This window comes from Amphibalanus amphitrite, unplaced genomic scaffold (assembly GCF_019059575.1).
Source record: "Amphibalanus amphitrite isolate SeventyFive unplaced genomic scaffold, NRLGWU_Aamphi_draft 000824F_arrow, whole genome shotgun sequence".
Lineage (NCBI taxonomy): Eukaryota > Metazoa > Arthropoda > Thecostraca > Balanomorpha > Balanidae > Amphibalanus > Amphibalanus amphitrite.
In genome coordinates, this window is record NW_024882318.1 from 141,735 (window position 1) to 162,849 (window position 21,115).

General features: G+C 49.2%; 1 protein-coding gene across 1 annotated transcript in view; it reads right to left on the reverse strand.

The window, feature by feature from the left end:
- The window catches only part of LOC122366688 (TATA-binding protein-associated factor 172-like), a gene marked incomplete at its 5' end in the record, with an annotated part of 326,392 nt that overhangs the window by 140,439 nt on the left and 164,838 nt on the right, over positions 1–21,115 (reverse strand). Inside the window, 3 exons of the mRNA XM_043339202.1 lie at positions 5,324–5,467; positions 6,853–6,957; positions 13,300–13,408. Of these exons, the coding sequence (XP_043195137.1) occupies positions 5,324–5,467; positions 6,853–6,957; positions 13,300–13,408 (358 nt within the window). The remainder of the gene's footprint in view (positions 1–5,323; positions 5,468–6,852; positions 6,958–13,299; positions 13,409–21,115) is intronic.

Below are 21,115 nucleotides of genomic sequence, written 5' to 3' on the forward strand. Positions count from 1 at the left end.
TCATGGCACCACTCTTTCGAACACAAATCTACATCCAGCTAAATACACAGGTCTTAACATCGTTACCGTGAATATTTACATTGGGTCGCGCATAACAACAACAAACCATCATAATTCACAGATGACACATCGTTTAAACTTTCACACATTACATCATTTGTCTGTCGAACAGTGGAATGTTTGTCAGAGTTTTCATGTGTGTGTTGATGATGGGTGATGTGTCGCGGATGATGACGGTTTCAGTGATGGCCAGTCGTCGTTTGTCGTTCTGTCGCGCTATTAAAGCTGAATGAAAATAATAATAAATAAAGCTGAATGAAAAAGCTGAAACAAAAAAGCTGAATAACACCAAACATGCTGTCGTGTTTAATGACATATGTATCAGAGAGAACCTGCTTATATATATATATATATATATATATATATATATATATATATATATATATATATATATATATATATATATATATATATATATATATATATATATATATATATATATATATATATATATATATATATATATATATATATATATATATATATGTATATATATATATATATATATATATATATATATATATATATATATATATATATATATATATGTTGTGTATTGAAAGTCGTCTGCCCAAAAGTGCACGAACCGCGCGCGACAAATAATGTGAAATTGAAGATCAGCCAGTTTGTGAATTGAAATCCGAATTGGTAATCTGAGCTATTCGTATTGTTTGTACCTTGATTGTTGCTTCGGCAATATAAATGAATTTGTTGAAGTTGTCTTAGTCCTCGATTTATAACATGGTGCCTAATGGTGTGTCTCTAAACGACTGTCTCGAGGCCGGCCCTTCTTTGATTCCAAGTCTGACAGACGTTCTGCTGAGATTTCGCAGGCATAAGTACGCCGTTACAGGTGACATCACAAAGGCCTTCCTCCAAGTCTCCGTTCAACCAAAGGATCGAGACTGTCTGAGATTCTTGTGGGACGTCAATGGAAGGGAGAGAGTGATGCGCTTCTGTCGGGTTCCCTTCGGCGTCACATCGTCCCCGTTTCTGCTTAACGCTACCATCCAGCACCACCTCGGTCTCCAGCCACAAAGCAGGACTGTGGCCGAGCTTCAGGACAACCTGTACGTGGATGACTGGCTCACCGGAGCCGATAGTGAGGCAGAGGCGAGAGCGATGTTCTTGGAGGGGAGTGATATTCTCTCTCAGGCGGGTATGACACTGAGCAAGTGTCATTCGAATAGTGAACTCGTACTTGACAGGAACGGTGCAGCCTCAGACACAGACAGACTAAAGATTCTTGGAGTTCGATGGGATCCATCAGAAGATGTCCTAAAATATGACGGTGTCTCTGTGCCGACTAATATAGTGCCGACAAAACGTGTCGTGCTCAGCTTTGTTGCAAGGCTGTTCGATCCTCTGGGCTTTTTGGTCCCATTTGTGATGACAGCAAAAATCCTTTTCCAGCGGCATCTGGCACAACGTGAGCTAGAAACGATCCTACATGAAGTTGAGGCGTGCGTCAATTCCAGACCTCTGACATTTGTCAGTGATGATAGTGGATGCCCTGGTCCACTCACCCCCAATCACTTTCTCATTGGTCGTGCCTCAGTCTTGAATCTGGAGAGGTCAGAAGGTATCGAGGGTGCGTCAGGGGAGGCATTAGGCCGACTGAACTCAGTTCGTAGCGAGCGATTAGAGCGGTTCTGGCGTGTGTGGCGTGACGAGTATATACGAAACCTGCCAGCTATCGTTCCCAAGTTTGGAACCAGAGGCAATGTAAAGCTCGGCAGTGTAGTGATCATCAGGCGGGACAATGCTCCGCGTTTGACATGGCCTATGGCAACGGTTGAAAAACTGTATCATGGACCGGATGGTGTGGTTCGGTCCGTGCAGGTCCGCACCAGTGATGGGCGCCGCACATGCTGTGCGGTTCAGCGACTACACAACCTGGAGCTGGTGTAGGAGAGCAGAGCGATAGCAGCACCGGCAGCGCTCGGTAGCCCGACTGTTACAACCGAGTGCTAGAGCGGAGGTGGAAAGACAGTGTTTGTTGATTGTGACATGTGCTCTGTAAACTGTATCAGTTTTGCATCTAGGGACTGACATGTGTTGCAGTAGGTAGGTATGTGATTGGTCCACTCAAACCTTCTGCAACGGGGGGAGTATGTTGTGTATTGAAAGTCGTCTGCCCAAAAGTGCACGAACCGCGCGCGACAAATAATGTGAAATTGAAGATCAGCGAGTTTGTGAATTGAAATCCGAATTGGTAATCTGAGCTATTCGTATTGTTTGTACCTTGATTGTTGCTTCGGCAATATAAATGAATTTGTTGAAGTTGTCTTAGTCCTCGATTTATAACAATATATATATATATATATATATATATATATATATATATATATATATAATACATATACATATATAATGAAAGGAAATTAAAATGCGTTCTTTCTAGACGGACACCATTCTGAACACTTCCAAACACCTATTAACAATTCAACATGATACACTAAACTTGAAAATGACACCCGACGTGAAAATGACGTGACCCTTTCTTATATCCCTGAGGTCATCTCAGGTCACAAAAGGAAGCCTAACAGTTTTTCGTTAATAACTTCTGGTAGGCGTATGCTAGAGCGATTATCGACTGAACGGATCGACTGACATGCAACATAACATTTTCCGGTCAGGTCTTGACCTTGACCCAGGGTCAAATTTCAAAATGAAATTTGAAGGTCAAACTATACTTTACTCGACGCGTCCTGATAAGAACATGGTGGCTGGAAAAATAAATGTCATGACTTTCTCAAGTAAAAAGCTATGGCAGAAAAAAAACTTTTTCATGGGTGCAGAAAAAAAAACTTTTTCATGGGTGGCTATTATTGGAGTTTTTGCCCTCTGAAGAATTTATGCTAAGCCGTTGACCTGAGGTCAAATTTGAGGACTACTTTCGCGAAAGAGCGTTGAAAGAGATATCGAATGCGCTTTTCTCAAATTATGCGCCAGGTTTTCGAAAATTGTTCAAACAATCCAAACTTGACCTTTTATGACCTCTGGCCACCTGAGCTTTGACCTGACCTTATAAAGACCAAGAATTATCTTCATTTTAACTGTCTTTCCAATGCCGCCTACCGCATGTCGCTACGTGGCCCAGGAGCCGAGTTAGACGGGGGTGTTCAGACACACACCCCGGCCCGGCGCGGAAGGCGCTGAGCACCGGCCCAGCGCGGGTAAAACTGCTCCGTCTCCGTCTTACTGGGTGGGCAAACACACTCCACTGGGTGGGCAAAAATCGCTACTGGGTGGGCGATTGCCCACCCAGTTAACATGTCATCCGAGGCCCTGATACTAACACAACGCAGTTTTATCTTACAGAATAGCATATGAGGTCTGCCTTAACCCTCGCCCGTATTGGTGTTTTTCCAGCCGCGAACGTATAAGAGGGGGGGGGGGGTCCGTTGAACCCCCCTTGCCGTTTCGCCCCTGATCGAGCTAGAGCTTCGCGGAAAACACGATCGTGTTTCCTGTGACAAGAGGAAGCCGATGATACCCAATTTTAAGGTCCTAGGTCACTGGTTGACCTTCCAGGTCAGGTCAATGACCCAAAAGTCGGGAAAATCGGGACCTGTTAGAACGTCGTAAAGCGTGGCTGCTATGGGGTTTTTCGGGGTGCTGATCACGAATATTATGTTAGTTTTGATCACAAAGATGTCGTCATGCATTTAGGCCAGGTGGGGTCAGGACGGGTCAGGTCAACCAGTAGGGGTCCTGCCAGGTATTCGTATTAGGTGTCAACCGCCTCTGACAGCTTCGTGACATGTTATGAAGGCACCAAAACTACTTCGTAAATGTTCATATGGTTGTTAAATTCGAATTCAGCTCCAAAACCTAGCCTGGAAACATGTAAAACTAAAAAAAGTGAACCGAGGTCATCGAAGGTCAATGGTCATCAAAGGTCAATGACCAGACCTGACCTTCACGTGACCTTGACACCCACCCTAATGCATGGGAGCAACATCTTATCACATGTTTGAGCGCTTGAAACCACGAAAAGACTGCAAACGCGCGGCTAATGCGAGCCGACATACGCCAAATCGCGATTTCGGCCAAACATGGTCTCGAAAAGTAGGTCACAGGTCAAACTGGTCATTTGGGTCAGGGTCATGAAATTTCAAGGGTACCTAGGTGTAAAATTGATCAACGCGAGGGCACTACTGAAAGTTTCGTCGTGATCGGCCGCTTTTTATGCGAGTTATTCGCGAAAAACCGAGGGGGATCCGTAACCGTTCGACCCCCCAACGTATACGGGCGAAGGTTAAAGCTCTGGGCACCCCTAACCATTTTCACAAATCGACACCCCTGTCCGGCACAGTGGTGCCGTGGCGGCCCTGGTGGCCGCTTCCAGGGCCCTCTAGCGCCGTTAAAGGGACTATCCCACCTTCTAAAATGTTATTAAAACCAGTTAAATTGTGCCCGACTTTATAGATTGGATGACCAGGAGCACGGTTCTGGCATTTATTTTTCATTAAACATCTTAGGCTTCCCATATTCCAAACACAAACTTTCAAATATGTGACGTCACAGCCCAAAATTACCTCCTTCCCCACTCCCCAGGCCACATTACTGTCATAAAGCTGATTCCTTTTACTCTGTAGGCACCACAACAAAGTTCAGACCAAGTTTTAAGCGATTTTTCAACGAACAAACCCATTTAAATCAGAATGACTAAACGAGGTGACGTCACACGAACGGTCGCTCCATGTTGAAGATAGAGCCTTGCACAAGGCCCATTTTCAAATGAAGGGAACGAATTTCTTCAACACCAAGAGGCCGCGGGGGTTGCAACCTAGATAGATAGTGGTTTCTGAACCTCGCCGCAAACTTGGCTATCTCAACTCAAACCCCATGTTAAAGGTGGGATAGTCCCTTTAAAGCTACGTCGCTGGGACTACCCGCGACCGGAGGGAAACAACAACAACAACAGAGGAACACGACGCTGCAAAAAGTAATGTCGTTGCTCTCTTGAGTCAAAAGTTATTGACGAAAAACAGTTTTCGTGAAAACGGCTATTTTTACAGTTTTTGCCCTCTGGAGGCTAAGCCGTTGAACTGAGGTCAAATCTGAGAACCTCACTCAAGAAAGATCTGCAAAAGGGCTACCACAGGGGGGGGGGGAGGTGTTCAAATACCCTCCTCAGCAGGGCGCGGGTTAAATGACAAAAACGATTTCCCTCGCCCCCCCCCCCCCCCCCACCACCACCTCAGACGATCACCCAGCTGGCCTGAGCACGGAGGCAGCTGGTTGCGGTACGTACCGGCGCGGGTGGCGTTAACAGTAGTGCTGAGTTGATGGCCACCCTGGTGGGCTGCATTAGAATACAGAGCCAGGAGGCCACGTGAGGACACGCAGCCGTGAGTAGCGTGGCCAGCGGCGAGCGGCAGAGCAGACACGTCCACGTCTGGGGAGAAAAGGCTGCCGTTACGACTTACGGGCTGGCGGTGAAAGCGACACACTGACAACACTCAACAACAAACAACCTCTTATGGCCTTCGGAACAACGCCCTCGAAGGTCGAGATAAGACCAGCTTCCTTCACCCGCGCCCTGGTCAGAGGGCGGGTTCAGTAGGCCATCGATCCCATTTTGTCGAAAAATAACCATCGTTAACAAAACACGGTCGTATGCTTGAGTCATTTTCTCAAAAGTCTACTGGCTTTTCCATAATATTTTCCGTGGATATTGGTCAGAAAAGAGTGCGCTTTCCGAATATGTAGGTTTCATAGCCAATATATCAACGTTTTCAATACGTTTTGATGTTGTAAAGGACATCGCGCATCAAATTTTCAAACCTAAAAGTGACCAGCGCACACTGCAAAGCTGTCACAGCGATTAAGTCGACGTGTTTTCCACGATCACTGCCCGTCATGCCTGTTGCCAACGATACAGTTGAGGGTGCCTGCTTTGTCGGGAACATTTTTCTGTGCATGGTGATGGGCGCTCTTGATACCCCTGAATTCCCTCTGTCGTGGGAAGTCAAACTGCTGCAGATCGCTGCTCCAGTGTGGTTCTTTTTGAGCGGGTTGGATGCCACATTTAGAATGGGGAGATGTCACTGCGGACTTCAAAACTCCCAAGTGGCTTTATTAAGCGGAGTACGTGGATTTATTAGGCTGATTTATTAACTACGGAGATCTATGGATAAATTCCGTGAACAGCTCAAGCGGCCAATATAAGCGGCTGGATTCATTATCCGTGGATTTATTAAGCGGATTCCACTGTACTTTCAAGAGAGACTATACAATGGTAGCAAGCGTATCCGGTGGAGGCGCGTGCCTACTGTGGCCAAAACCACTTAGTAAGCCGGTGCAGCGCCGCACAACGTCATCCACATATGCCGAAAAAGTCATATTTCGGTCGAAAACTACGCCAAGGTTTTTGGCCGTGAGAGACCCGGTAATCGTAGCACCCATGAACTGAGCCCGTGTCGGAGGCATCGAGCGGAGATTTTGACCTGTTACGATGACGAGCAGCTTTGTTTTGTTGGCGTTAAGCTTAAGTCCATTTTTACGAAACCATAGTGACAACAGTTAAAGGTTCCGCTCTAGACCAGGGACGTCACTGTCACTGGGCCTTCCAAACACTACCAGTTGCACATCGTCAGCACTCAGCATACTGTACGAGACACATACTGTATGGCAGCATGGCCAATATAAATCCGGATGCCACCCCCAAAGGTGAGAAGGGCCACCCTTATCATGTACGAAGTGCCGACCTCGTTAGTTTTACCGACCCAGTGAAAATCCCTTATAATGCACCATGGCAGCCGTGACAGAATCACTACCTACCTTAACTAGCAGATCTAGGATGTCATCGTGGCTTTCCACCACGGCCCGCTGGAAAGTGAACCTCAGAGCGGCCTCGATCAGCTGTGGAGACCATGCATCCAGATCCTAAAACAACAATCATGCAGTTGTGGGTCTATGGGTAATGATGGGCGTGTTCGGAGGAAAGGAATTTACCCACAATGAAAGAACGAAATAAACAGCAAAGCGGAGGTTCAGATGGGAAAACTGGGTGAAAAACGTGAGAAATAAAACTAGGAACTCGTCGCGATACTCAGTCTCTCTGACACTCTGCGTACAAAACTAAATTGTTATATTTATACTGAGAACACGTGGTAAATCGGCCGAGACAAGAAACAGAACAGGAAAATCAACGGGGGCGGAACTACAATGCCAGAAATGAGAACTACTTTTTGTACATGATCAAAACGAATCGAGTGTATGGAAACAGCGGAAAGTCAATCTAGAAATTACAACATATTAAAGACAGATATTAAATATGATTGAAACAGGTAAAGCAGATGTGATGTTCATAACAAATTTACAACAATACACAGCAGGAAAACAAACGCTCTTGATTCATGGCGCGTGGCGACAATTGGCGGCGCAAAGAGCGGCTGGAATGAGAGGACACGCCGCAGCTAAATAGTCGGCGGCGCCACACAGTCATACGGAATGTTAGAAAAAAAAACAGTTTATTTTCGCATTACGAGAAAACAATTGCCTAAGGCACGACGATAATGACATGAGCAAAAAGAGTAGACTTCAAAGCAGTGGTTCCCAACCTTTTTTTGGTCAATTCCCCACTTGTCAAACTTTAATGTCCGCATCCCCCTCCCCCCGGTCCATCATTGCAATTTGCAAGTCCGACCAAATTCACCAAAACAAACACACAAACAATGAAGGCGTCGGGCTTATAACCGTACGTCTCGTGGCGGTTACCAGGTGGGTACTGGGTGACAGTACGTGATCGGCTGAGGCGATGGGGGTAAACATATTTTCGTCATTTAATGCTAAATGCAATGGCTGCGACTTTTTACAAGACCTCCTCGTCGTTATTTCTTGCTTTCAACTATCGGTCCCCGAATGATGACTTTCCTCTCGCAAGATAGGATGAATGAAGCTAGCAGTTAAGCCCCAAAAACATATCGAGAATGTTACAAAACACGTCTTTTGAAGGAGATGACTTGAATGGTTTTGTAGCCTCACAAAACATGTTTCAGATATGACGCGTCACACAAACTGACGCATAAAGACTGTGTTAAAAAGTGTGAGCGGCAGCTCTGCAAGCACTTGTTGACGAGTAAAAAGTTTATACACTGCCCGGTTGCCCTAGCAACAAGTAAACGTCAAAAATTTCGAACACTTATCCGAGTGCGCCGAGTTCGACTACACCAAGGACGATGGGTGATGGTTGCCAGCTGATAAAATCAGCTAATGAAAAGCGAATAAATTAAAGTTTTGTTTGATATTGTGAGCGAAAACATGTTTTTCACATTTATTTCGTTCATATACGCACATGTGATGTATAGGTACACTTGCATCGTGAATCACATGTCATTCATGTATATGGATGCACATTGCACATATTGGGCATGTACCAATGCGAGCGCAACAAACGTTCACAAACCTCGCCCTGTTATGGTCGGTAGTGGCGATTAGCACGGCGATATCTCTGGTGCGGCACTGGGCGACCGAAACACGATGGCGGCGACCATGGAACTGTTTATTGTTTCTGTGCTTCCATATGACCGGGGTGTGATACCAAATGAAGGGAAGGGAAAACGTGCCCCATTACAACACCCCCCCCCCCCTCAAGACGCATGCGTCGGTACAAGATACGCATTGCGTCTACACATAAACAAAAATGTACACCATACACGGTGTGGACGCACGAACTCAGTCGTACGTCTGGTCCGCCCAGCGCACGGTCAGTCGGGCAGGACGGCGACGGCGGCGCGTCCCACGGCGCACTGAGCTGGGGTCGTCGGCGCTGTTCCGCAGCACCGGTGGTGCCGGCTGTCCGCCCGCCGGCGCAGCGGCGGCGGTCTCCTCCGTGCCGTCGGGTGCCGAGCTCGGAGCGGGCTGCTGCCGGCGCCCGGGTGCAGGTGTGGCGGCGCCCTCCGAGATGAGGGATCTCTGGGGTCGCAGATAGCGCCGGTTCCGCAAGTAGACTCGGCCACTGGGCAGCCAGACCAGGTAGTCGCGCCGCTGTCCGACCGCCGTGCTGACGCCGACGCGGTCCCACAGCCCCGACCGCGGGTCTTGGACGAGCACGCGCTGACCCATGGTGAGAGCGCTGTGCTGTCGGGCTGTCCCGTCGTAACGCTCGGCTGTTTTCTGTTGCTGCGCCGCGGCTCTGGCGTCACAGTCGTCCGCCGCCCGCTGCCAGCAGTCGGCGAAGGCCCGGTGGTGCGCCGGCACTGCCGATCTCAGCGGGTGGCCGAACAGGACCTGAGCCGGAAAGCGGCCGTCGGCGCGCGGCGTGTTGCGCAGTTCCAGCAGTCCCTGCGCGTAGGCGTCCGTGTCGAGCTCACCGCTGCTGGTCGCCTTCTGGATGAGCCGTTTGGCGGCCTTGACCGCCGACTCGGCGTGCCCATTAGACTGAGGGTAGTGGGGCGTGGAGATTTGGTGCTCCACTCCCCAGCGGCGCAGAATCTCGCGGGTGAGCCGGGCGGTGAACTGGGGTCCACCGTCTGTCCGGAGGGTGGTGGGCACGCCGGTGGCCGCGAACATCTGGCGCAGGCTGCAGACCAGGTCTCTGGCAGTCGCCTCGCCGGCCACGTGCGACACAAACGGCCACCCGGACAGCCGGTCCGCGTATACCAGGAACGTGCGGCCGGCCCAGGCGAAGTAGTCAGGAGACAGCCTCAAACACTCGTGACGGCGTCTTTTCCGGCATCAGCGGCTCCTTCTGCTGACTGGGCAGGTACCGCTGGCAGGCCGGGCACGCTCCGACATGGTTCGCAATGTCACTGTCCAGGAACGGCCAGTAGACCACCTGCCGTGCGCGCCGTTTGGTGCGCTCGACGCCCTGGTGACTGGCGTGCAGGCGCTCGAGCGTGGCGCGCCGGAGACCGGGCGGTATCACGAGCCGCTGGCCGCACACCACCAGGCCGTCGTCCACGGCCAGCCGGTCCCGAACTCCCCAGTACGGTCGGAGGCGCGGGTCCAGATGTGACCGGTGCTCTGGAAATCCGTCCAGGATCAGGTCAGTGAGTGCGATGAGCTCCGGATCGGCGGCGGCGGCGGCGCGCACTTCTGTCAGCGCCGCGTCTTTGAACGGGCTGGGACCGTCGTCCGCCCCGTCGGTGGCCAGCCGTGAGAGCACGCTGGCGAGTTGATGGCTGGCGTCCCTCTCGGCTTCCTCGTCCTCAGGCGCCGGGTCATCCACCGGCGCGCGCGACAGCGCGTCCGGGATGGCGTGCAGCTTGCCTTGCCGCCAGGTGGCGAGCAGGTTGAACGGCGCCAGCCGTTCTCGTAGCCGCTGGAGCCGCGGATTTTCGATCTCCGCGAGGCTCTTACTGTTGAGGATCGGGATGAGCGGCCGGTGATCGGTCAGGACTTCAAACCGCTGCATCCCGCTGAGATAGATGCTGCATTTCTTGCAGGCCCAGGCCAGGGCCAGCAGCTCCAGCTCGATCACGGCGTACCGCGACTCGGCGTCCGATAGGAAGCGTGAGCCGCACTGGATCAGTCGCCACCGGCCTGCGGCGTCTTGCTGCAGCAGGCAGTAGCCCAGGCCGCCGGAGCGAGCGGCGTCAGTCTCGAGGACTGTGCGGCGGCGAGGGTCGAGCACGGGAGGCGACGTGAGTGCCATCTTCACCGCGCTGAACGCCTGCTCGTGCGCTGGCGTCCACAGCCACGCGTTCCGCGGCCGCAGCAGCTGTCTCAGCGGCTCGGCGGCGGCGGCGACCTCTGGGGAGAAGGCGCCGAGCTGGGTCACCAGGCCGAGGAACGACCGTAGGTCGGTGATGTTGCCCGGCCTGGGGAAGGCCTGGATTGCACGGACTTTCTTGCCGTCGGCGGTATAGCCAGCTGAATTGATGCGGAAGCCGCAGAATTCCACTTCATCTTCCGCGAACTGACACTTGTCCGAGTTGAGTGTGATGCCGTGCTGGTCACATCTCTTCAGCATCTGCCGCACGTGCTGCAGGTGGGCGGCGTAGTCAGCGTCATAGGCCAGGACGTCGTCCACGACCTTACACGTGCGCGGGATGTCGCCGAGCGCGGCGTCACCGCGCTGGTTGTACACGTCGCCAGAGCTGACGATTCCCATTGGAGCCCTCAGGTAGCGGTAGCGGCCCCACGGCGTGATAAAACACGTCAGGTCTCTGTCTTCTGGCCGGATCGGGACCTGGTGGTACTCCGCCTTGCTGTCCAGCTTGGTGAAGTACGCAGCGCCGGGTGAGACGGAGGCGACTGCGTCTTGAGGCGAGCGGACCGGGTACGTCGGTCGCTTCACGAACCGGTTCAGTTTCGTGAAGTCCACGGTCAGCCGGCAGCCGGACACTGTGCCGTCTGATGACCGTTTGGCAACAGGAACGATCGGATGACACCAGTCTGTGGGGTGCTCCACCGGCTCGATGATGTCCTTTTCCATCAGCTCGTCGAGCTGCAGTCGCACGTCCTCTCGCCAACAGAACGGGATATTCCGGGCGGTGGTCACAGCGTGAGGGACGGCGTCTTATTCGATTAATTCTTAGAATTAATTAATTAAAGAATTAATCTTATTCGATTAATTCTTAGCGAGTAGCGACCGGTGCCATCAGGTAGATCGCCTCCGAGAGCCCATACACTGAACTTTTTACGAAGATTGAACGATTCGTCTAGGCCCCAATCAAGATGTCTCGATTCGCGGCCAGCCATGCAAAAAAAAGCCCGGAGAACGACCGCTCCGGTTGTTTTTCAATAGAAAAACACAATTCTAACGAATAATGTTTGTCTAATGAAACAACAACCTGCGGTTACCGGTTGTTTTTCAATAGAAAAAACACAATTCTAACGAATAATGTTTGTCTAATGAAACAACAACCTGCGGTTATATGGAATCGCACGTGCCACGCGCAAAAGAATTCTTAGCGAGTAGCGACCGGTGCCATCAGGTAGATCGCCTCCGAGAGCCCATACACTGAACTTTTTACGAAGATTGAACGATTCGTCTAGGCCCCAATCAAGATGTCTCGATTCGCGCCCAGCCATGCAAAACATAGCCCGGAGAACGACCGCTCCGGTTGTTTTTCAATAGAAAAACACAACTCTAACGAATAGTGTTTGTCTAATGAAACAACAACCTGCGGTTATATCGCACCCTTTTGCTTGGCCTTAGGAATCCATCTTTCACGATAAATAGTGACTTTTTTTAGAGTTTTTGACGAATGCCCGTCAATTACGTTGTGAGCGCGTAGAAGGCGGGAGATGGGTTCGCTTACTCCTTTCACACAAGGCATGGAGACATGACGAGGGCGGTTGGCGCCGGACGGCTGATTGGTAGGTGGCTGGTCCGACCCCGGTGGCGCTGGCTGACCGGTCCCGGACGGCTGGTCCGACCCCGGTGGCGCTGGCTGACCGGTCCCGGACGGCTGGTCCGACCCCGGTGGCGCTGGCTGACCGGTCCCGGACGGCTGGTCCGACCCCGGTGGCGCTGGCTGACCGGTCCCGGACGGCTGGTCCGACCCCGGTGGCGCTGGCTGACCGGTCCCGGACGGCTGGTCCGACCCCGGTGGCGCTGGCTGACCGGTCCCGGACGGCTGGTCCGACCCTGGCGGCGCTGGCGGATCAGCCGAACATCTTCACAAAGAAGAAAAGACACTGCACGACATATTCGCCTTGAACGGCTACCGAGGTGACTTCATACGAAGATGTTCGGCTGATCCGCCAGCGCCGCCAGGGTCGGACCAGCCGTCCGGGACCGGTCGGCCAGCGCACAGTAGGCGATCCAGTATGAGTACGAAAAATCAGGCTTCTAGCTTTAAAAAATGTTTAGTGCAGAACAGAAAAACTACCTGGGGGAGGTGGCACCCCCCCCCCCGGTCAAGTTACGCATTAGCCTGGGGGGATAATGCGTATGGGGGATAATGCGCAAAAACGCATTTGGACGCCCCCCCCCCTCATGTGCGGGCGAGGGTTAAAATCTACAGAGACACCACGTGGCGCTACGGTCGGGGTAGGGCGAGTCCAAACCAAATCCCAAGGGGAGTGAGGCCACCGGTCATTTTGGGGGGGAAGGAGGCAGGGGAGTGACGCGCTATCGCGGCGTGGAGCGTGCGTAACGCCGAGAGTGGGCCGCCCGCCACTGCGCCGCGGCTGAGGGGAGGGGATGCTGGTTGCGGGTGCGCTCACTCAGGTATGGTGGTATCCCGTTCAAGTGGAGCCAGCAAGAATGCAACTGAAGGGAGTAATCATCTCAATCAAACGACAGCAGAGCTTGGCAGTCAGGCAGTGGCCTACCTGTGTGCCGACGAGCTGACTCAGTGTCTTCACTGCCGACCGGCGCACATTGGAGCTGGGGTGGCCCAGGAACGGCCATAGTCGCGGCACAACGTCCGGCAGCCACGTCCTGTCGGCAGGGAGAGTGAGAGTGAGAGTGAGAGTGAGAGTGATAGTGAGAGTGAGAGTGAGGGAGAGAGAGAGAAAGTAAGTGAGTGAGTGAGTTAGTTCGTGAGTAGTTAGGCTAATGCGCAACTTAACTTGCGCCCCGCTGGGGGGGGGGGGGAGAATCTGCCCCCCTCCCGTTTTTTTCACCAGTAACTTCTAAAAGCGTTACGCCAGTGACTTAAAACTATCAGTACCTTATCATACATCAATTTAACACGATCCCTGAAAATTTGAGCGAAATCCGTCAGATTTTTTTTTGAAAATAACGTTTAAGTGACGTCATGTCACGTCATTTTCGCCTCAACAACGACAAAACTCCAAACGCCGCTAACATCTTTATTTCTAAAGGAATCAAGACGTAACAAAAAGATTATACGTGATTCTACTTTGTCTATCAAATGGCTATCTCGGTGTTTTGAAAATTCTGGATTTTGGCCGTTCTTTTCTTTAAATACTGACTTTTTTGGGAAAATCATTATAAAATCCAAAACTGTCAGTGTATCGAAAAAACCGGAAGATATCGACACCTTTTTTTTAAACCCCACATCTGTTCTCCGGTGAATTTCCGGGAAGTACGAAAGATCTCTTTTTAAACGTGTCCAATCGTCCGATCCTGATCAAATTTGTGTGTTCGTGAGCTTGCTCTGGCATTGCTTGATCTGCCAAGACAGACAAACTTGAGAAAAATCGAGTGACTGTACCTTTTTGGAAGGTTTCTAAACAACTTATCTGAACTTCACGGGAGAACAAATGTGGGGTTTAAAAAAAAGGTGTCGATATATGGCAGAGAAGTGGTCTATGTGCACCTACATGCCAATTTTTAGAAGAATCGGTTCAAAAATGTGGGAGTTCTTCAAATTTTTATGACATCACGACCCACAATTAAAAAAAAAAACAGATTTTTTGGAAGTTCGAGACCTCGTAGAGAACCAAAAATAGGACCATTCGACTCGCCGTGAAAAGCTGCATAAGATATAGGGTGTTCACTAAAAATTGACACAAACTTTGAATAACTGCACACCAAAAGCGAAGCAAGCTATTTCGATACAACTTTCCATAGAGATAAAAGGAACATTTCTCATCATATCGAGCATAAAATTTCACGGATATATGATCAAATCAGTCGCGTAGGAGGTCGCATTAAATAAGGACCACCGGAAGCCTATTGGCAGGCTTTCCCAAAATAGTGCGTCAATGGGAGTCTCGGACGTACAAAAACCTAATGAAAACTTATAATGTCGAACTTAGTTACATACCGCAAGGTGGAAAGAAAGTTCTATGTGGGTGTGGGAGTCCGAAAAAGCTGAAGTAGTGTTATTGTGAAGATATTGACCTGAGGAAAGGTCGGCGCCCCGAAAATGCACGTGGAGGGGCTTTTTGGCACCTCACGGCGCAATGCTGCTGATCAGTAGGGTATCAGCTGTACCAACACGAAGAAGATAAACACACCTGAGGCTAGGCTGAGTAACAAACGGCGTAAATGATTTCTCGAAGCGACCGGGAACAGCATTAGGCAATAGACGTAAATATGCAATGGTCAAGAAAGGGCCAAAAAGTTCAGAAAAGGTCGAACTATTTAAAGAAGAAAAGTTATGTTTTTAGTTAAAGGGCGACAATTAACTAGACAATGGAGTGTTCTGTAGTGATGCTATCGATGACACAAGAGCTAACGTCCATTTAAGTGTCAGTATGCAAGCTAACGCTGGATGCTATGGTGTATGTGTCATTTTAAAGCATATCAACAGTTCGACTTCATTCATCCAGGCTGGTCCTATATAATATGATATTTTCGGAGCCAAGTGTATTATTTAGTACTGGAAGTTCACGCAGAACAACATATGTAACCAGAAGGTAGTCTTCTGGTCTGACCTCGCGCCAGCACACTAACCAAGGGGCGCCTTGAGGACCCCGGCCGATGTAAAAATTCCACTTGGAACGAGGCCCAATAAGCCGTTTGCCGCGCCTGAAATTTAAGAAATGAGTATTAAATGTGTTTTGCCGAAGGCTATAACGTATGTTGGTGTCTTTAAATTTCATAGAAAATATCAACTGTTTGTTCGTTACCGCCATGAATTGGCCAAATTCACGGCCCACTGGTGCCAGAGAATGTGAAAACACAAGCAAACGTCCAAAAAGAGACATATGGGGATCAGGCAAATCTGTTGACACTCTACAGCTTGCAGCAGGTGCAATGCGCTTTACAATAATGCCTCGTTTGTTTAAATCGGTACATTTTTACTGAAGATACAGTCCGCTAAATTTTGTCTCAATTTTTAGTGAACACATATTAGACACCTTTTTAGGGCTTAACAACCAACTCCAAAATTAGACCTCACTTGACCTGACCTTGACCTGGCCTTGACCAGAAATTCATCCAGATGTGGTCCATATCACTTATTGAGTGTGCCTATTGAATTCTATGAATAAAATGACCCATAAAACATGTGTCACGCATGCCTTTTCTATATTCCGTTTTTGGTGACCTGACCTGACCTTGACCTTGATCTTTTCATGATATAATATGCAACGAATATGGTCTTGGTAGCCTAAGAACACGTTTTGGGCAATCAGTCTCAGTCCAATCTTCGGCAACCACGGTGCAAGGCCGATACTGCAGAAACTTGCATTTTGTACCCTTGACCTGACCTTGAACTGACCTCTCACCTACTCAAGCAAAAAAAAAACGGCTCTTTAGATCCGCCTTGTTTAGCTTTCGATTGCCGTTTTCCCCGTCTTTCTACGACCATAATTTCGGAAGTTAGACAGGGGGATCTGCCCCCCCCCCCCCCCAGCAGGGCGCGGGTTAATTTGTGTTTCTTTGGTGCAAGAAAGCAAGAGTCGGGTCAACTGAGGTCAAATGCGGTCAAACTATGTTTTTGCTAGTAACTCGGCATAAAGCAGGGGTACAGCTTCAACAATGACGTCATTGTATCCCTTTCAATCAGCCGAGTCGAATGACTGCAGCATTAATAATTAAGGTGAAATTAAGAGCTTCAGAACTCGTAAAACAAATGTGAATATTTTGAGAACCACTTGACGGCGTGAAATAAGAACATGATTTTCGCGCAATCAGGAGCTCAAAATCTATAAGTTGCACAATTTTGAGCCAAATCTGAGGGGTCCGCGAATGTGCACGCGAATCTGAATGTGAACATAATGCAACTTTATGCACGTGCTTAACCCGGCGGCCGCTGGGCCTCCGCCCCACCCGCCGGCCGCTGGGGGGGGGGCATATAGTTGCCCCCCCCCCTTTACTTCTGCGACGATATCGTCGCAACGCGAAGAGATAGAGAAGCGAAACTTTGCACACATCTTCCTGAATACCTAGCCGAGGTTGTGTCCAAATTTGGTGTCGATCCCATTTGAAATGACGTCACAGTGACGTCAGAAGTGAAATTATACATTTGCGACTCTCATATTCCTCACGATACATCAGATATATGGGACCGAATATAAAGGGTCGATTATTGGTCAGAAACCAGATGGAAGTGTAGTTAGATGTTTTAGGATGACAGCAGGTGCTGTTTAGTTCATTTACAGCTGAGGTTCATGCTCAGCGTCATCAGAAACGGTCCATATCGAAAAACGACAAAACTTTATGACGTCACTGTGACGTCATCTTAGTTGATACAACCACCAAACTTTCCTCAAACATTGCCTAGGTATTCATTTGAAGCTATGCCAAGTTTCGCCTTCGTAGCTCATCAGGTTTCGGAGATATTTCACAAAACGTAAAGGGGGGCAACTTTATGCCCCCCCCCCAGCGGCTCGTGGGTTAATTAAAGAGGGAATCGAGAGGCAGGAGAAAATTCTGTCAAATTATGCAATGTGAATTTTCGGGCATTTCATGCACACAATTTATTGTTTTTACAGTAATGTTTTGAGCATCTGCCAGAGGCGATGCCGGGGTCCAGGGTGAGCGATACGAGCATGACCTCTGGCCGGCCTCCAGACTGTTTTTGTCCAGTTGTCAGACACCGGTGCCTCCGTCATACGGCAGTTTTACTCCTGATGGTGGCATAGGACCCGATTGTCCTCCCCGTGGCCTAGTGGATAAGACGTCCGTCTCCTAACTCGGTGGCAGCGAGTTCGCGGCCGGGGAAAAATAGGATTTTGCTACAGCGTGCATCTTATGATACAGGACATGACCGTACTGCAGAGGCCCTAAACTGAATGGAAAGTTTCGCCGAACTGGACCACTGATGCCCATGCACAAGTAAATATTTTAAAGAATTAGACTATACATGTGTTCCGAAATTAAACATGTTGATAGGCTAATGTTATGCAAAATATCAATGGAGTTTTACAATGAAAATAGTTGTGGTGAATAGTGAATCCGAGAGTGTTAGCCCGCGCCCCACTGAGGTCTGCGTATAGCGCGCACTACTGGGGGGGGGGGCTCTTCATAGCTCCCCCCTCTTAACTCCGAAACTACTAGCCGATCTTCAAAATTTAAACGGCGTCTGATAGCCCCGGAAAAAACTGTCGAAAGAAACCTTATTTAATTGACCTCGAGGTCAACAATGACGTCACAGGTCAGGTCAAAGTAAAAATTATTAGCATTTTGGCTTGTTCACATTTTGGGCTCTGGCTGCGGTCTTACAAGTCAGATCAGGCTCATTTTTTGGTTCACACACTGGTGAACAGATGCTTTAGATACCCTAAGGGTACCAAACTTGTACTCGTACTTTGATTTTCCGGTCAGCGTCAGGTCATCACAGGTTACGGAAATATTATATCATGCATCGGTCACGTGACACATGTTTATGGTCCATTTAGGCCATAGATCTCAAACTTCATGTCGTTTGTGTCATTTGAGGTCATTTTGAGTTGAATTTAGCTTAGGTCAGGTCATTTACAGGTAAAAAAGGTCAAATTTTGAAGTTAAATTTTTTTTTCAGCAAAAAATGTGCATTTGATGGAGTTTGAGCTCAGGAACACGATAGTGCTATTTATATTGGTGTACATTTTCGAACAAATACTGAAAAATTGATTTCAAAAATTTATAATTGTGAATTTTTTGCAATAATGCGTATAACTTGGCCATTTTTGAAGATCTTTAGCTAAAACTTGCTTAAGTTATAAGCATGTGTTCTAGGTATCACATATATTCCGTTTTTTTTTTTCGATAAGCCAAAGGTTTTTGAAAAAAAAAATAAAAATTTAAATTTTGAATTGTATTCTACTATTATCTACTATTAAAAATCTTAAAAAGTCCGCCGCCCACGCCGCCCACGCCGCCGTCGGGGTTACTCCCAAAAACGCTCATTGCAAAGCCGTCGATTGACGCAGGAGGGTGAAAATTTTACCACTCGTGGGTCACGTAAATGAACAGGTCGTATTAAATTTTGGGCACGATGTGGCCGGGGGTGCGCCCGTGGCACGTGCTCATGTGCGCCATAGGTTTAGCATTAGAATCGGCAAAAACAGGCTATTGCTCGGAAACGGTAATGGCTACGGGGGTGAAATTTCCATGCCAAGTCGAGCGCGTGCATTCATTTGTCGTATTAAATTTTCGAGGATGTGAGTTCAGCGGTGTGCACGTGGTGGGGCCGCGACCGGTGCCGAGCAGAGGGCACGTGCTTTAGGCTCAGTTGTTCGCTTAAAAAAACTGAGTCAAAAGCATCAGAGCCGGGAGGTCGTTGACCTTTGACAACGAAGGCCGACGCAAGGCACCGCTCGCCAAGGGGATTCGCCAGTAAATACAATCAATTTGTTTTTGTAATATCTCAGCCGTTTCTGGGCCGATTTAGCTGAAACTTGCACTGTCGGTGGTAGTGCAGGGTAGGGTAGGGTAGGGTAAGGTAGGGTAGGGTAGGGTAGGGTAGGGTAGGGTAAGGTAGGGTAGGGTAGGGTAGGGTAGGGTAGGGTAAGGTAGGGTAGGGTAGGGTAGGGTAGGGTAGGGTAGGGGTAGGGTAGGGTAGGGTAGGGTAGGGTAGGGTAGGGTAGGGTAGGGTAGGGTAGGGTAGGGTAGTGTAGGGGTTGGGTAGGGTAGGGTAGGGGTAGGGTAGGGTAGGGGTAGGGTAGGGTAGGGTAGGGTAGTGTATAGAGATAGGGTAGGGTAGGGTAGTGTAAGGGTGGGGTGGGGTAGGGTAGGGTAGGGTAGGGTAGGGTAGGGTAGGGTAGGGTAGGGTAGGGTAGGGTAGGGGTAGGGTAGGGTAGTGTATAGAGATAGGGTAGGGTAGGGTAGTGTAAGGGTGGGGTAGGGTAGGGTAGGGTAGGGTAGGGTAGGGTAGGGGTAAGGTAGGGTAGGGTAGGGTAGGGTAGGGTAGTGTAAGGGTAGGGTAGGGTAGGGTAGGGTAGGGTAGGGGTAGGGTAGGGTAGGGAAGTGTAGGGGTAGGGGTTGGGGTAGGGTAGGGTAGGGGTAGGGTAGGGTAGAGTAGGTTAGGGTAGTGTAGGGGTAGGGGTAGGGTAGGGTAGGGTAGGGTAGGGTAGTGTAAGGGTAGGGTAGGGTAGGGTAGTGTAAGGGTAGGGTAGGGTAGGGTAGGGTAGGGTAGGGTATTGTAGGGGTAGGGGTAGGGTAGGGTAGGGTAGGGTTGAATTGAGTAACACCCTAACTTACAAAGGGCTCGAACAACTCACATGCATCACCATCATACTTTACAGTTCAATTAAAAGCAGTTACCCAGTTCTTCACAAATAATACCAATAAAAATGCAAGTTTCTACACCCAAACTAATGCATCCGTTAATCATACATATCGAAACATACAGTTATCGCGTAAACCTGTACCTCTAGTAAATCTTAAAAAGTCCGCCGCCGCCGTCGGGGTTACTCCCTAAAAGGCTTATTACGGCGCCGTCGATTGACGCAGAAGGGTGAAATTTTGACGACTCGTGGGTCACGTCATTCAACAGGTCGTATTAAATTTTGGGCACGATGCGGCAAGGGGGTGCGCCCGTGGCGCGTGCTCATGTGCGCCATAGGGTTAGCATTAGGGCCGCGACCGGCGCCGAGCAGAGGGCACGTGCTTTAGGCTCAGTTGTTCGCTTAAAGGAAATAGTTCACTTTCACGAAATTATTTTTTTGCAATGGATTTGTGATTTTTTATGTTCAAAATGATCAGCAAAGAAAATAAACCCTTTTTACAACAAAAGATTATTTTCTATATTTTTGATATAGGAAGAACTTTTCAGTTTCTGTAAGGCACACGCGATCCAGTATGAAAAGAGCATGGGTCCCGAAAATTCTTCAGAAACTAGAGAAATTATCGCGGCCACCGGCATTTGGGCGATCTGCTCGTGCTTTTGTTACTGGAGCGCCTCACTGGAGCGAATTTCTCTAGAGTTCTCGTAGATAATTTCTCTAGTTTCTGAAGAATTTTCGGGACCCATGCTCGTTTCATACTGAATGCGAATATATGCAAGGCACACATCCTCAACGCAAGACACATTTTTCGGGACGAGAAATAGAATATCTTTGCCTAGGGTGATCGTTGGGCTGTAAAAGCTCCTGATTTATGCTCGTCTCAGCCCAAGCTACGGAACTGCTATTCCAGTTCAAAACCCATGTTAAAATGTGAACTATTTCCTTTAAAAAACTGAGTGGAAATAATCAGAGCCGGCAGGTCATTGACCTTTGACAACGAAGGCCGACACAAGGCACCGCTCGCCAAGGGGATTCCGCCAGTAAATACAATTAATTTGTTTTTGCAATATCTCAGCCGTTT